Below are 17,945 nucleotides of genomic sequence, written 5' to 3'. Positions count from 1 at the left end.
TACACTTTATTAGTTATTGCGGTGGGGGATTGCGGTTGACAGGTAAATAGACATTGCGCATGCGTTAGGTGTTAGTTTATTTTTGCAGGCATTTTTGGGAGTTACAGTGCTCCCATACTCAGCGCAAGGCTTGCTACGGCTGCCTTTTATGGCGAGGTAAAAATGGAGTAAGATTTCTCCATTTTTGCCACGTAAGTCCTTGCGTTGGATATTGGATACCGATTTACGACGCGGCCTATGGGAGTAAAAATTGCAGGTGACGGGTGAAATATACGTGCCGCATTTATATGCAGCGCTGTATATAGGATACCAAAACTGCGCAAAAACCGGCATCGCCGGCTTTTGCGGTTGCCGCCGCATATGTAATGGGGCCCCTAGATTTAGCTTTCAACAAAGAATACCAAGCTAACAAAGCAAATTTGATGATAAAAGTAAATTGGAAATTTATTTAAAATTGCATGCCCTATCTGAATCCGGAAAGTTTAATTTTGACTAGACTGTCTTTTTAAGTTCTTCAAAAATCTCTCACAACCATCCTCCAACTGTTTTAAAAAACCCAATGTAAAGCCACATAATAATAACAAGGCCGTCTTTTCGAAACAACCTAATTTCTTAGTGTACCACGGCTCCATCCTTTTTACGATCACTGGCAATACTGTCTTTTACAAGCCCATCTGGCTTGCCTGCCAGTTTTCTTTTCCTAAAGCACTTCCACCTTATGAATGAGATCCTCCGCATACGAACACTCATTTTGGAATTTGCAGGAAGAACCCCGCATACACTGGCATTCATTAAAGGCAAAACAAAACCCTTTTCTGAAATATGCCAGTGAACTCGATAAAGAGGGTGTCATCACCTTCAGCCAAAGCCCCATAACCCTATCATTGCATCTCATGTCAGGTTTAACAGCCATACGTTGATGGAACTGATTTTCGTATGACCACCAAGCCATACCCCTATAAGTTCTCTGGGCCACCACAATCTCATCCAAATAGCAAAAAAGAGGAGCCCCTTGGTCCAGAAAATGTACTGCCAAAACGCTAGCAAAAATAACAAAAGCCAAAAACCAATAAGTAAAAGTCTTTGGGAGCTTGTGGTAATGTTTTTTACGCTCCTCTTCTTCCTTCTTAATGGATTCCTTTTTTGAATCCTTTGGCACTTCAAAAGGATGCTCCAGATGCAGCAATGAAAAAATATCATTATATTCCCTCTTACATATTTTTTGTCTAGTCTCCATAGATAAATGCAAACCTAAGGGACTTATGGAGCAAAGACACAAGCAAGACATTTCCATGTCAGCCACTCTAAGTTCTGGCCCACTAGTTGGTTTATTTGAACCCACTACTAGGGAGGCACTTCCCCTTAGCGGACCTACTAACTCGCTTCCTGCCCCCAATAATAAATCTGCAGTTTTCCCTGACCCAGCTGCATCAATGGGCACACTCACTGGCTGAGCACCCCTTACGCGAGAAACCCACACACTTCTCCAACCTAGCCAACAAGTCCCAAAGCCATACAACAAATCAGACAATACCCTATCTCCTTCAGACATTCTGCCAGACATTCCTCTCAAACCAATTGTATGCTCTATCTGAATCACATAATAACATTTTTGGGTTTCATATTCCTTTAATGTTATCATAAGTAATTTTACTGAGAGATCACATTTGGTTAATTAAGACTTTCTGTTATTTTTCTGAAAGTTCACAAATAGCCACAGTAAATCTGGTTCATACAAAATTAATATTGCATATTTATCTCAAAATGTCCATTTAATGTTTCTAAAATTTCATATTAAAGGGACAGTCAACACCAGAATTTTTGTTGTTTAAAAAGAAATATAATCCCTTTATTACTCATTCCCCAGTTTTGCATAACCAACACTGTGATAGAAATACACTTTTTACCTCTACGATTACCTTGTATCTAAGCCTCTGCAAACTGCCCCCTAATTTCAGTTCTTTTGACAGACATCCATTTTAGCCAATCAGTGCTCACTCCTGGGTAACTTCACGTGCATAACCTCAATGTTATCTATATGAAACTCATAAACTAATGCCCTCTAGTGGTCAAAATGCATTCAGATTAGAGGCAGTCTTCAAGGTCTAAGAAATTAGCATATGAACATCCTAGTTTTAGCTTTCAACTAAGAATACCAAGAGAACAAAGCAAAATTGGTGATAAAAGTAAATTGGAAAGTTGTTTAAAATTACATTCTATATTTAAATCATGAAAGTTTTTTTTTGGACTTGACTGTCCCTTTAACAGCTGTGTATAAGAGAATAAGCTTTGACTAAATCAGTATTCTAGCACGTGACACACAGTGCATAGTATTTTTATTTTTTATTATTTTTAAATTCATTTAAAATTCATTTAGGTTTATCAGTATTTTTTATTTATTTATTTTTTATTTGAAATATTTTTTGGGTGTGGTTCCAGGATGAAGGGAAGGGGGATAGAGAGGACGAGTTTGGATATGGACAAAAGCATGTTTGTGGTAGAGGGGAGGTAGAGGTAAGAAGATTTGGCAGATGATGCAAAGACAGAAAAAAAAAAAAAGGATCTAAGAGGGTCCAACAAGCTAGGTGCATAAAGATTAGTACAAAAAGTAGTCTGGTTAAAGGCAAAGTTGATACAAAACAATGGCTAAGGTTATAGAGTTATATTAGGGAAATATATATTGGCCCTAATTACAACTGGTGTGTGTGAGTGCATGAGCATATTTAGTTAAGACATAGCAGTTGGAAATTACAAAAGGGCAAAGTGTATGCAGTCACGGACAAAGATGGGAAGTGAATTACACTAAACATATGAAGGTTGCAAAACAGATGTAAATGAAATGATAGAGTAGCCACACAAGCTGGCATCTACCTGAGGAGGTAGCTACAGAAGGTAGCATCTACCTGCCAGTGGTATTTAGATGTTAACAACAATTCCACAAGTGTTAATTATAGCAAAAAAAACCTTTTATAACTCTTTGGGTCTTTATCTATAAATGTATTGTACGTAGATATGCACATTTAATACAAATGAATGAGTCTAATAAACTTTCAACCAACACCATAGTTATTATCCAGTACCTATTTAATTGTATAATGGATAGCCTGCTACTGAAAAAGTCCATGTCATTAGCAATTGTGTGAGACTAAAATCTTCCATTCTTACTGCCACCTGTGCCATTTCAGCAAGATTGAAACCAACAATATGATGAAAACATCTAATCAGCACAAGCCAAAATAACAAAAATGCTAATATCTTTAAGCAAAAATGTATAAAATATACTCAAATGCATAGATTGTAATGCTTTCTCTGTCCTTTGGTGATGTTCACAGTTTTGTAGCTTTACATGACAGTAATGATTTGCACAAAATTATTATTCTTTTCTATGACCCAGGTAATATTCCTCAGAATTTTGTTGGTTTAAATGATTTAGTATTTCTTTGGATAATATATGCTGCTCCTGCCCTTCATCCATTTGCGAATCTAAAAAGCAAAACAATTCACAGATGAGATATCATTATGTATTACTTCATGATGGAGAAAAGTAAAAATAGTAGATAAATGTATTATATTATAGTCCTAAAAATACATACAGTGGTCTTCATTCCCCCCACCCACAAAACCCAGAATAAAAAGACCAAATACTCTCAAAATAGCAGTATTTAGCACTCATGCTTGAATGCTAATAACGCTGAAAGTAAATTTGTAATGCGCATTGGATAGCGCACGTACTACAAGTTAAAAGTAAAAAGTTATTGCAAGAGCAAAACATGATGCGTGCTAACTGTAGGACTTCAAATATCGCAAACACATTATCTTCTCCCTATAGACTTCAATGGAGTGTGCAAAGAATAAAAACAAACGAACACCTATCGATTGTGCACTATCTCGACACTGCAATAGACCTACAGCGCTAACCCAAAGGGAGTAATACATATTTAAGTTCCTAAACAAGGGGCATCAAGCTCCATATAAAGTTTGATAAATTGACTCCTCTATTTTATCCTGACATGTTGGTGTTATATCTTTCACTTGGATGTTATAAGTTGCACTGAGTAATTACAACTGGATAAACAAAAACTGTGTCTGTCTTTATTTCAGGCTGCAAAGCAACAAAATATAATAATTTTCAAGGGGGTGATTCTTTTCAATACCCACTGTACCTATATATCTATATGAATATATACAGGTATAGATATATTTACATAATTAGATACATTTATAAATAAATTCAAATTAATATGGTTTGGCACACCTTACAGAATTATTTTTAAATTACATTTTGGGGAGTGCAGCCAACAAAACCAAATAATTACAAAAAAACTGAATATTGGCGCACATCCAGTTTCACATTAACAAAACATTTTTAAATATTGCAAAAATCACCTATACTTACAGTGGGGCAAAAAAGTATTTAGTCTGCCACCAATTGTGCAAGTTCTCCCACTTAAGAAGATGAGAGAGGCCTGTAATTTTCATCATAGGTATACCTCAACTATGAGAGACAAAATGTGGAAACAAATCCAGACAATCACATTGTCTGATTTGGAAAGAATTTATTTGCATATTATGGTGGAAAATAAGTATTTGGTCACCTACAAACAAGCAAGATTTCTGGCTCTCACAGACCTGTATCTTCTTCTGTAAGAGGCTCCTCTGTCCTCCACTCATTACCTGTATTAATGGCACCTGTTTGAACTTGTTATGAGTATAAAAGACACCTGTCCACAACCTCAAATAGTCACACTCCAAACTCCACTATGGTGAAGACCAAAGAGCTGTCGAAGGACACCAGAAACAAAATTGTAGACCTGCACCAGGCTGGGAAGACTGAATCTGCAATAGGCAAGCAGCTTGGTGTGAAGAAGTCAACTGTGGGAGCAATAATTAGAAAATGGAAGACATACAAGACCACTGATAATCTCCCTCGATCTGGGGCTCCACGCAAGATCTCTCCCCGTAGGGTCAAAATGATCACAAGAACGGTGAGCAAACAACCCAGAACCACACGGGGGGACCTAGTGAATGACCTGCAGAGAGCTGGGACCAACATAACAAAGGCTACCATCAGTAACACTACGCCGCCAGGGACTCAGATCCTGCAGTGCCAGACGTGTCCCCCTGCTTAAGCCAGTACATGTCCGGGCCCGTCTGAAGTATGCTAGAGAGCATTTGGATGATCCAGAAGCGGGTTGGGAGAATGCCATATGGTCAGATGAAACCAAAGTAGAACTGTTTGGTAGAAGCACAACTCGTCATGTTTGGAGAAGAAAGAATGCTGAGTTGCAACCAAAGAACACCATGCCTACTGTGAAGCATGGGGGTGGCAACATCATGCTTTGGGGCTGTTTCTCTGCAAAGGGAACAGGACAACTGATCCGTGTACATGAACGAATGAATGGGGCCATGTATCGTGAGATATTGAGTGCAAACCTCCTTCCATCAGCAAGGGCATTGAAGATGAAATGTGGCTGGGTCTTTCAGCATGACAATGATCCCAAACACACCGCCCGGGCAACGAAGGAGTGGCTTCGTAAGAAGCATTTCAAGGTCCTGGAGTGGCCTAGCCAGTCTCCAGATCTCAACCCCATAGAAAACCTTTGGAGGGAGTTAAAAGTCTGTGTTGCCCAGCGACAGCCCCAAAACATCACTGCTCTAGAGGAGATCTGCATGCAGGAATGGGCCAACATACCAGCAACAGTGTGTGACAACCATGTAAAGACTTACAGAAAATGTTTGACCTCTGTCATTGCCAACAAAGGATATATAATAAAGTATTGAGATGAACTTTTGATTTTGACCAAATACTTATTTTCCACCATAATTTGCAAATAAATTCTTTCCAAATCAGACAATGTGATTGTCTGGATTTGTTTCCACATTTTGTCTCTCATAGTTGAGATATACCTATGATGAAAATTACAGGCCTCTCTCATCTTCTTAAGTGGGAGAACTTACACTCTTGACTTAATACTTTTTTGCCCCACTGTATATGTTGAAATTGTGATCTGTTGACTGGTCCTAACACTGTAATGCACTGCCTTTATAGGCTGAATCATTCCTGCTTTAACTCTGCATATTAGAATGGGCCTCTCTGGCTTTATACACAATTCTAATTCCAGAGCACCTGAGTACTGGGCGAGGTACTTTAACCCAAGAAGATGGATTGGGGTCTATTTATCAAGCTCCGAACGGAGCTTGATGCCCCTGTGTTTCTGGCGAGCCTGAAGGCTCGCCAGAAACTCAAATTATGAAGCAGCGGTCTAAAGAACTGCTGGTGCAATGATAGCAATCACAAGAACTGCTGGTGCAATGATAAATGCTGACAGCGTATGCTGTCGGCATTTATCGATGTGCAGTGGACATGGTTCGCTATAGCGGATCATGTCCGTCCGCACAATGATAAATGGACCCCTTAGTCTTCATTTAAATACAAATTGATATGGTTTAGCACACTTTACAAAAAAAAAATTAAATTACATTTTGGGGAGTGCAGGCGACAAAACCAAATAATTACACAAAACTGAATATATATGATATGCATTGGAGCCCTTTGCAGTTAAAGGGACAGTCTAGTCAAAATTAAACTTTCATGAATCAGAAAGGGCATGCAATTTTAAACAACCTTCCAATTTACTAAGTGCTGTAGTGTTGTTAGGGGTGTTTGCTAGCCTGTGTGTGTGTGTTTGTGTATATATGTGTGTGTATGTGCAATGCTTTGAAAGGTTTGCTGTCCAGGTGAGGGGATTTAGACACATAGCAGAAGTCAGCTGCAGAGCAGCAATGAACTACTGGCCCCTAGCTAAACATAAGTGAACATTTTGCAGATGTGTATAGCCACCAATCATAAGCTAGCTCTGCATTTCTGCTCCGGAGATTATCTAGGTATGATTTATCTCAATTCATGAAGATTCAGTTGTTTGACTATCATGTCCATTTAAAGAGATACTGTAACTGAACCCACATTTTTTCTTTCACGATTCAGAAAGAGCATGCAATTTTAAGCAACTTTCTAATTTACTCCTATTATCAATATTTCTTCATTCTCTTGCTATCTTTATTTTTGAAGCAAGAATGTAAGTTTAGAATCCGGCCTATTTTTGGTTCACAACTTGGGTTGTTCTTGCTGATTGGAGGCTAAATGTCAGCGACCATTAGGCTAAATGTCAGCCACCATTAAACAAGTGCTGTCCAAGATACTGAACCAAAAATTGGCTGGCTCCTTAGCTTAGATTCCTTATTTTTCAAATAAAGATAGCAAGAGAACGGAAAAAAAATGATAATAGAAGTAAATTACAAAGTTGCTTAGAATGTCATGCTCTATCTGATTCATGAAAGAAAAAATGTGGGTTTAATATCCCTTTAAGATTGTAATTTACTTCTATTTACTGGATTACAAGTGCCTGGATTACAAGTGGAGCGCAATCGATAATGCAGGGTGAATTATCTTGTGTATGGTTTAAGGCTCAGTGCATGGTTAAAAAATTTAAAGGGACAGTCAACACCAAAAATCTTATTTTTTAAAAAGATAGATAATCCATTTCTTTTTTTTTTTTTTTGCAAATAATCATCTGTTTATAATCAAACCAACAATTCTTCTAGAAGAAGAGGTAATTATCTGTTTACCATCATAACAGCATTTAGCTATATATAATATAAATAATTACACTCATCGCAAAATTCAGCTGTAATTAATGACAACATTTAATTATAAAAAAATTATTAATACAAAAAAAAAAGGAAAAGGGGGGGGAGACCCCCTTGCCCCGCCGATCCAACCTTCCTACTCTAATCTAGCCAAAAACTGGGGTATATACCCCTCATGATGGCCAAGACGAGAAATTCGGATTTTCGTAAACTTCTCACCAATTGCTTCTGTGTAACATCCGGTCGTGACAAGATCACTCTACCCTATTTATGAAAAAAAATGTTCTACCCATTTCTCCTGGAGCAATGACAAATCATAAATTTCAATACTTATTTGAGTAAGGATTCTATTTGAAAATTCCTTAAAACTAGGTGTTACCTTCGCTTTCCATGATCTAAATATCATGTATTTCCAAGTAGGATTCCTGTGTTTATTAAATCCTTGTTATCATCCCTCTTGAAACTTAAAAATATAATATCCAGAGCTTCTAAGACCACGTCTAAATAGGAATCTGATTAACCAAAAGTTAACTTTCTTCCAGAAATCTCTAATCTTGGGGCAAAACCACAAACAATGCATTATACCTTGAACCGTTAACATTACTATTTGTGGACCATCTAGCTAAGTCTGCCAGGGTAATGTAAGAATTGTTTAATAGGCGCATATGTGATTCTCTCCAAGCCTGAGATTTTGTAGTTTCTAAAAGAATTTTATAACTCTGCATTAAGTCCTCTGTTGAGAGTTCCGGGAAATGATATCCCCAGGTATCCTTACATCTATTTGTATTTCTATTTAAATTTACTATACCCTGTTTGTTCAACAGGATATTATACCAGATTGCCAAATCTGTCATCCCTGCTCTGTCCATCCTCTAACTGTTTTAATGACCACTCATCATTGTTCTCTGCAACCAGTTTTGAATAAAAGTTCCTTATTTATAGATAAGCAAAAAAAATTGATTTTGGTAAATCAAAGTCTCTACGGAGTTCAGAGAAAGCTTTCATCGACCCCAAAATGGAATCTTTTAACTGATATAGGTAGATCAAACCCTTCTGTTTCCACGAGTTAAAAGTGCTTGTGACCGTACTCGGGGCGAAACCCACATTGCCACTAATCATTATATATTTAGATAATGCAGGATTGATCTGTAACACTTTTGCAGTTTTCTGCCATGCCAGTATGATATTGTATATTGCTTTCCTTTTCTTGATTCCCATAGGTATTTCCTTCCCCTTCGTATGAAGAAGCCCTGACAACGATAAAGGCTGAACTAGCTGCATCTCTAACTTTGTGTATGTTACTATGTTAGATTCTGTTTACCAATCATTGGCTATCTTTATCAAAACTGACTAATTATAATATTTCAAATTGGGGAATCCTAATCCGCCCATTTCTTTATTACACATTAGCCTACTACGTGCAGTCCTAACCTTTTTCCTCCCCCAGAGAAATTGCTTGCAATGAGTATGAAATCTATTATGGTCCTTCTCACAGATAAATAAAGGTAGATTCTGACATAAAAATAAGACTTTAGGTAGAAGGATCATTTTAATTAATTGTATTTTAGCTGATAAAGACAGCGTAAAATGCTCCCAGTTCTTTAATTTTTGAGATAAGGAGCGCCAAAGCGGTTAAAAATTAATCTTATACCATTCTGAAGGATTTCTGAACAAGAGAATACCCATATATTTAATCTGAGAATGCACTTCTCTAAATGGTGTATCCCTCACACTCTCCTTATTTTTACATAACCATAGAATTTCTGATTTACAGTGGGGCAAAAAAGTATTTAGTCAGCCACCAATTGTGCAAGTTCTCCCACTTAAGAAGATGAGAGGGGCCTGTAATTTTCATCATAGGTATACCTCAACTATGAGAGACAAAATGTGGAAACAAATCCAGACAATCACATTGTCTGATTTGGAAAGAATCTATTTGCATATTATGGTGGAAAATAAGTATTTGGTCACCTACAAACAAGCAAGATTTCTGGCTCTCACAGACCTGTATCTTCTTCTTTAAGAGGCTCCTCTGTCCTCCACTCATTACCTGTATTAATGGCACCTGTTTGTACTTGTTATCAGTATAAAAGACACCTGTCCACAACTTCAAACAGTCACACTCCAAACTCCACTATGGGGAAGACCAAAGAGCTGTCAAAGGACACCAGAAACAAAATTGTAGACCTGCACCAGCCTGGGAAGACTGAATCTGCAATAGGCAAGCAGCTTGGTGTGAATAAATCAACTGTGGGAGCAATAATTAGAAAATGGAAGACATACAAGACCACTGATAATCTCCCTCGATCTGGGGCTCCATGCAAGATCTCACCCCATGGGGTCAAAATGATCGCAAGAACAGTGAGCAAGCATCCCAGAACCACACAGGGGAGCTAGTGAATGACCTGCAGAGAGCTGGGACCAACGTAACAAAGGCTACCATCAGTAACACACTACGCCGCCAGGGACTCAGATCCTGCAGTGCCAGACGTGTCCCCCTGCTTAAGCCAGTAAATGTCCGGGCCCGTCTGAAGTATGCTAGAGAGCATTTGGATGATCCAGAAGCGGATTGGGAGAATGTCATATGGTCAGATGAAACCAAAGTAGAACTGTTTGGTAGAAACACAACTCGTGTTTGGAGGAGAGAGAATGCAGAGTTGCAACCAAAGAACACCATACCTACTGTGAAGCATGGGGGTGGCAACATCATGCTTTGGGGCTGTTTCTCTGCAAAGGGAACAGGACGACTGATCCGTGTACATGAAAGAATGAATGGGGCCATGTATCGTGAGATTTTGAGTGCAAACCTCCTTCCATCAGCAAGGGCATTGAAGATGAAACGTGGCTGGACCTTTCAGCATGACAATGATCCCAAACACACCACCCGGGCAACAAAGGAGTGGCTTTGTAAGAAGCATTTCAAGGTCCTGGAGTGGCCTAGCCAGTCTCCAGATCTCAACCCCATAGAAAACCTTTGGAGGGTGTTGAAAGTCCGTGTTGCCCAGCGACAGCCCCAAAACATCACTGCTCTAGAGGAGATCTGCATGCAGGAATGGGCCAACATACCAGCAACAGTGTGTGACAACCTTGTGAAGACTTACAGAAAACGTTTGACCTCTGTCATTGCCAAAAAAGGATATATAACAAAGTATTGAGATGAATTTTTGATATTGACCAAATACTTATTTTCCACCATAATGTGATTGTCTGTATTTGTTTCCACATTTTGTCTCTCATAGTTGAGGTATACCTATGATGAAAATTACAGGCCTCTCTCATCTTCTTAAGTGGGAGAACTTGCACAATTGGCGGCTGACTAAATACTTTTTTGCCCCACTGTATCAACATTTATTTTATAACCAGAAAATGAACTATACTTTTTAATGATATCTAGCAAAATTGGTAGGTTTATCTTGGATTTCCGTAGGAAGAGTAACAAATCATCGGCATATAAAGATAGTACCAGTCTCCTTTTCCCCATAGAAAGCCCATCTAACTCTTTCCGCAGGCTAATTGCCAAAGGTTCTAAAGAAATGTTAAAGAAGAGGCGACATTGGGCAACCTTGTCTAGTTCCTTGAGCTAAATAAATATTTGAGGATAATTCTCCATTTATTAAGATCTATGATGTCGGATTATTATATATTAATTTAATAAAGTTCTGAAAGTGTCCTGTGAAACCAAATTTACCCAATGACTCAAATAAGTGATTCCAGGTGATTGAATCAAACACTTTTTCAGCATCTATAGAAATGAGCGTGGCCTCCTCCCTATTTTTACTACTTAAATTCTTCAACCAGAAATGTTCAATCAGCATTACTACCTTACGTGTATTTCTAGAGGGATTTCTCCCAGACATAAATCCTGTCTGATCTTTATGTATGATAAAACCAAGTTAGCCAAGATGAACATTCAAAGTTTATAATCACTATTTAACAAGGATATCAGCCGATATGAGGATACTAGTTCTGGATCTTTTTCATTTTTCAATAGCAAACTAATAATAGAGGCTGAAAAATATGGAGAAGTCATCTCACTCTGTATATAATATTTATTATACAAAGCTACAAGAGACGGTCAGATTTCTTTAAGAATTTTATAAAATTCAGCGGGCACTTGATCTGGACCTGGGGCTTTGTTTACTTTCAATGTATCAATGGCTTTATCTATTTCTTCTAAAGTTATAGGTGCGTTTAAGTCTGATAATTCCTTATTATTTACCTTTGGAACTTTTATACCTTCCCAAAATTGTCGTTTCTGATTAAGGTCTAACTCTCCCTTTGAATTTAATTTCTGGAAATATTGAAAGAAGATATCTTTAATGTCTTTATTTTCTGTATATCTTATAGTCTTATCTTTAACCACTGCTATTTGATTTGCTCTCTTTCGGTTGGAGAGTTAGAGGGACAGCCACTTCAGAGTGCGCCCAATAAAGTTTAAATATGCCGCTGACTTTTTAAGATCTTTTTGTATTAATTTATTGTTTATGAATAAATCTCTATCTGCCTTGGCCCTCTGGTAATTGTTCCAGGTTTTTTTCCCTGGATTATCAATATAACGTCTGTTACTGTTCCTTAAAGTATTAGAAAGTTGTTGTTCTCTATGTCCAGAGATCCTCTTCCATTTTACTAACCATGCTTTGATCTCCCCCCTCAGGAAAGCTTTGGCTGATTCCCAAAATATCTCTGGCTTGGTTCTATATGCTTCATCATGAAACACAAACTCCCCCCATTTCCCCCTTAACCAATGTGCAAACTGAATATTGTGAAGAAGGAATCTCGGAAAAAAAAATGATTTCTCTCATATAGCTCTTGTGTGTTATAATAAATTTTTAACAAAATACTAGCATGATCTGATATATAAAAGTCATTAATATCTGCAGATACATCTAATTTCATCAATTTCTCATTGGTTAAAAAAAAATCTATCCTTTAAAACGTTTTATACGTTTTGGATTCACACGTAAAGGATCTTTGATCTGGGTGTTGAATGCGCCAGATATCTTTCACTTTTTTTTAAACCCTTACAAAATTCTGATAACACCCTGGCTTCCCTATCATATTGCCTGGAAGGTCTTGTGTTTAGCCTGTCCATTTTGGGATTTGTAGACATATTAAAATCACCGGCTATTATGAGCTTTGTATCTATGAATGTGAGTACCTAATATGCATCTTTTTCCAGAATTCCTTATCTAAAGAATTTGGTCCGTATATGTTACAGAACGTATATATATCTCTGTCAATTGAATTCTTTTAAATCAAATATCTTGCATCTTTATCTATTTCTGAGTATAAAATCTCATATTCTAAACTCTTATTCATCAAAAATGCTACTCCTTTCTTTCTGCTCTCACAGGGCGTGGCAATGACCTCACCCACCCACTTAAATTTGTTTATTTAACTCTTGCAACATCTGTTGTAAATAAGAAATAATTTTCTTTCTTTAAATGGGTGACGTAATTCCGCCTACATTCCAAGAAATCAAATTTAATATTTTTTTTGTCATTTCCAACTATAACCAAATTTCCTAGACTGGTTTAAAGCAATAACTAATACTGTTATATTTATCAACCAGTGAGAAAGTGGGACGGGCGGGGAGAGAGAGAGAAATAAGAAAAAAAAACAGACTTACAATTAGGCCAATAAACTTATTAAACAGATGTGGTACATAAACATAACAAGAAGTAAAATCAGTATTCAACTGCAATTTCAAGGCATTCTTAACTTTCTTATAAACTTTGCATTTTTGCCTTAACTTACCCATAAACCCTAATCTTACATTACCCTGTCTAACCTCCTTATTCACTTGTCCATTCATACCAACTAGGTAGAAAGTGTGCACCTGGTGGAAGACCCCCCGAAGGAGAGATGAAATGTTAATATCATAGCGCTGTTACTCACACGTCAGATTATCAATAAATTGTTTTGCCTCCAAACTGTTTTCAAATATTAACACTTCTTCCTTGTAATACACCCTAAGTTTTGCAGGGTAGAGAGCAGAGGCTTGAATATCCTTTTTAATCAAGATTGTGCTTAGAGGTGTCATTACTCTTCTCTACTCTTACTCTAATCCATTTCTTACCTATTCCCCAGATTTGCATAACTAACATGGTTATATTAATATATTTTTTACCTCTTTGATTATCTTGTATCTAAGCCTCTGCAGACTGCCCCCTTTTCTCATTTCTTATGACAGACTTGTATTTTAGTCAATCAGTACCCTCTCATAAGTAACTCCACGGGCTTGAGCACAATGTTATCTATATGGCACACATGAACTAACTGTCAAATGCATTCAGATAAGAGGCGGCCTTCAGGGCTTAGAAATTAGCATATAAGCCTTCCTAGGTTTAGCTTTCAACTAAGAACACCTAGATAACAAAGCAAATTTGATGATAAAGTAAATTGGAAAGTTGTTTAAAATGACATGCCCTATCTGAATCATGAAAGTTTAATTTTGACTAGACTGTCCCTTTAACCAGAGCATCTTAACATGGCTGAATTTTACAAAAGATGACAAAAATAAAATAAAAATACATTATGCTCTCTTTACAAACAAGTATGGTTTACTCATGGGTACAGAAAAAGCAGTGACTAAATGAAAACAAAAAATGTCAAAGAAAAACCTGGCTGATACAATAAGCCCTATAAAACATTTGGTTACATGACATGTAAGTAGCAAACATGACTAACAGTTTATTATATAGCAATCATCCATAACATATACCAACATTGCCTGTGCGCAATCCTTTAAACCTTAAACATATTCATCACATATAAATATAATGGAATGGTAATCATCCATTTTATTGTACAGTATATAATGCTATTGTTCTAAGGAAAGTGTAGTGGAAACCTGACTCCTCCATTTCCTCATAAAACTGTATTTTCAATATCTAGGAATAAGTTTAACTCTATGGCCTCTAGTTATTAAGGTCTGGCGGACCTGATCCGACACTGCGGATCAGGTCCGCCAGGCCTCGCTGAATACGGCGAGCAATACGCTCACCATATTCAGCATTGCTCAGAACAGGCGGACAGGTTATGGAGCAGCGGTCTTTGTGACCGCTGCTTCATAACTGCTGTTTCTGGCGAGTCTGAAGACTCACCAGAAACAGGGGCCATCAAGCTCCTTATGGAGCTTGATAGCTAGAGGCCTATTGATCACTATTTTAAGAAGAGCAGATCTATAGCCAAATATTAATTTCTGTTAATCTGTCAATTGAAAATGAAGCTCCCTTTCCTATGTTTTTACATAGGAGGGTGGATTATGGGAGTGATGTTCCAGTAGAAGCTTATAGTTTAAAGGGACATGAAACCTACATTTTTTTCTTTCATGATTCAGATAGAGCATGCAATTTTAAAAAACTTTCCAATTTACTACTATTATCTAATTTGCTTCATTCTTTTGATATCCTTTGATGAAAAGCATATATAAATAGACTCAGTCGCTGCTGATTGGTGGACATAGATGCCTTGTGTGATTGGCTCACCCATATTCATTGCTATTTCTTCAACAAAGGATATCTAAATAATGAAGAAATTAAATAATAGAAGTATATTGGAATGTTGTTTAAAATTGTATTCTCTATCTGAATCATGAAAAAAAATATTTTGTGTTTCATGTTCCTTTAAGGATAATAGACTTAATTTGGTGTTTGATTGGAATAACATAGGTCTTCAAATGGAATCTTAGATTTGTTCCTAGGTTAGTTTAGAAAATGTGACAGCTGGAGGTACCAAAACCATTGACTTACATACCACCAGCCTCAGTTGCTCAAGTTCCAATCTAGACCCTTATTACAAGTCGAGTGCTATTGATAGTGCAGGGTGCAATATCAATATCTCTGAACCCTGTTAAAATTAACATGCAAACTTAAGTCCATGCTAAAACAGAATTCCCAGAGAATGTTTAGCGCTTCATACATCCACTGGTGGTCCACGAGAAGATGTTAGTGGTCGGTGACACTATCAAGCAGGAATTATTCTCCTCTGATGGTTTCACCCCTGTCGCGATGCAACTCGCTACAGTGCCTGGCAGGACATCAGTGAAAACCAACAGAGGAGGAGTTAAATTACAATCCCCCTATGCACATTGCGTAGTACTGCACAACTTGCGCAGCTAGATTGTATTTTTAACTCCTCCCACCCATTGCGCTGCTCAGAGGAAGATGCTTCCATTCTAAAGCCAGCAGAGGTTGGTATAGTCTTGACTTGAAATAGTGGAATTAAAGTATATAAAAAAGAAAATCTTTAAAAAAATAAATAATTCTCTTATAGTTCATAATAAAGTAGTCAACATACATGATTGAAGCAAATGGAAATGTAACTGATCGTAATCTACCCTTATAGTGCCGTGGATAGCTTGTACATTGGGAGGTCGCAGAAACAAAATCATATGTGCCTAGAGAAAAGGCTTAAACAAAGCCTCTGAATACGTTTGTATAGTGTATCATAGACCTCTATTCATAGAATAGCCGAGTAATACAATTAGGGTTAGGAACTAGGTTAAATGAGCATCCAAATATTCAGAGTTCAGTTAAGCAAAGTCCCGGAGTAGTCATATTAATGTGAGCTGCAAGCAGTCGATCGCTCCAGCTAATGAGCGAGTAAGTATACTACATGGGGTAGCCTAAGGCCATCTAAAACACAGGAGCTTCTAGGACTCCTCACCAATACCCTAGCGTTCCTTATATCATTGTTTGTCTTCCTCCCCTCCATCTTCTTCTTTTTTTTTTTCTTAAATATTGTTTTTCATTCTAATAATTTTCCTCTGCACAAAGCCATTCCACCTGAATTCCAGTAATTGCCATCCAGCAGATCAGCCATATCCCACCAGTATTATAGTAACTGCCAGTAGCATCAGTTGTGGTTAGCTCACATCCATATTGAGAGCTTTTTGATATAAACTTAATTTATGACTCCGATCTCTGTCCATGATTATAAGTAGTTTTAAATAATTCCTAACTGGGGAGGTAACTTGGAAGTCTTGTGGTCCTTTTAAACATAATTCTTTTTTCCCACTTTCTGCCTCTCTGTTTCCAGCTCAAAAGTTGGCACTTACCCTTCATCTGTCATTTGGAAGTATTCTCTCAGTTGTGTCATTCAGTTATTTAATTCCAAAAAATAATTCAAAATTGTGAGTTTAGTGGTCCCTGAGGTCCAAAATGACACTCATATTGCAAGTTGAAAGTTATGGGCTTTGCTTAAAGTACTAGAAGAATTAGTGTGACTTGAGACCTGAAATAAAGTTTTGGGGCTAGAATAAAAGTTTTACAAAACACATGTAAAACATATTACACTCATATATAGCCATATCCTATACTATAAAAGGCCAAGTGTGTTTGTCCAAAGCTGTCATGCGCAGTAGAGAGAGCACGAGGACAAACACACCTGGCCTTAAATCCCTACCTGATCTGCCGACTGCCGCGAGCAGAAGTTGGCGTGGCCGAGCGCGCACGGGGGCATGGTTGACCATGAAGGGGGCGTGGCCTAGCGTGAAGGCTGGTGAAGGGGGCGGAGACTAGTGTGAAGGCTCTGAAGGGGCAGAGCCTAGCGTGAAGTGGGCGGGGCCGTGAAAGACCGTGGAGAGAGCTCAAACAGCTCAAAAGAGGGGAGAGAGGGGAGAGAGAGATCAAGAGGGGAGAAAGAGAGAGGGGGAGAGACAGAGAGGGGGAGAGAGAGAGAGGGGGGAGGGGGAGAGACAGAGAGGGGGGAGGGAGAGAGAGAGGGGGGAGAGAGAAAGAGGGGAGATGTGGAGAGAGATAGGGGAGAGAAAGAGGGGAGAGAGGGGAAAGAGAGAGAGGAGAGAGAGAGAGGGGAGAGAGAGAGGGGATATGTGGAGAGAGAGAGAGAGAGAGAGAGAGTGGAGGGAGAGGGGAGAGAGAGAGGGGAGATGTGGAGGAGATGTGGAGAGAGAGAGAGAGAGAGAGAGAGAGGGGAGAGAGAAAAAGAGAGGGGGGAGAGAGAGAGAGAAGGAAGAGAGAGGGGAGAGAGAGAGACAGAGGGGGGAGATAGAGAGAGAGGAGAGAGAGAGGGGGAGAGAGAGAGAGAGAGAGAGGGGAGAGAGAAAGATGGGAGATGTGGATGGAGAGAGGGAAGAGAAAGAGGGGGAGAGAGAGAGGGGAGAGAGAAAGAGAGAGGGGGAGATGGGGGAGAGAGAGAGAGAGAGAGAGAGAGAGAGAGAGGGGGTGAGATAGAAAGAGGGGAGAGAGAGAGAGAGAGAGAGGAGAGAGATGGAGAGAGGGAGAGAGAGGGGAAGAGAGAGAGAGAGGAGAGAGAGAGAGGGGAGATAGAAAGAG

General features: G+C 38.4%; 1 protein-coding gene across 1 annotated transcript in view; it reads right to left on the bottom strand.

The window, feature by feature from the left end:
• Nucleotides 1-1,609: 1,609 nt before the first annotated feature.
• The window catches only part of STING1 (stimulator of interferon response cGAMP interactor 1), a 166,279-nt gene continuing 149,943 nt past the window's right edge, over nt 1,610-17,945 (bottom strand). Inside the window, exon 7 of the mRNA XM_053718542.1 lies at nt 1,610-3,483. Within this exon, the coding sequence (XP_053574517.1) occupies nt 3,374-3,483 (110 nt within the window). The 3' untranslated portion in view covers nt 1,610-3,373. The remainder of the gene's footprint in view (nt 3,484-17,945) is intronic.

The sequence above is a fragment of the Bombina bombina genome, chromosome 6 (assembly GCF_027579735.1).
Source record: "Bombina bombina isolate aBomBom1 chromosome 6, aBomBom1.pri, whole genome shotgun sequence".
In the NCBI taxonomy this organism is placed as follows: Eukaryota; Metazoa; Chordata; class Amphibia; order Anura; family Bombinatoridae; genus Bombina; species Bombina bombina.
Note: the sequence above shows the minus strand (reverse complement) of the source record. Positions and strands in the feature narration are given on the sequence as shown.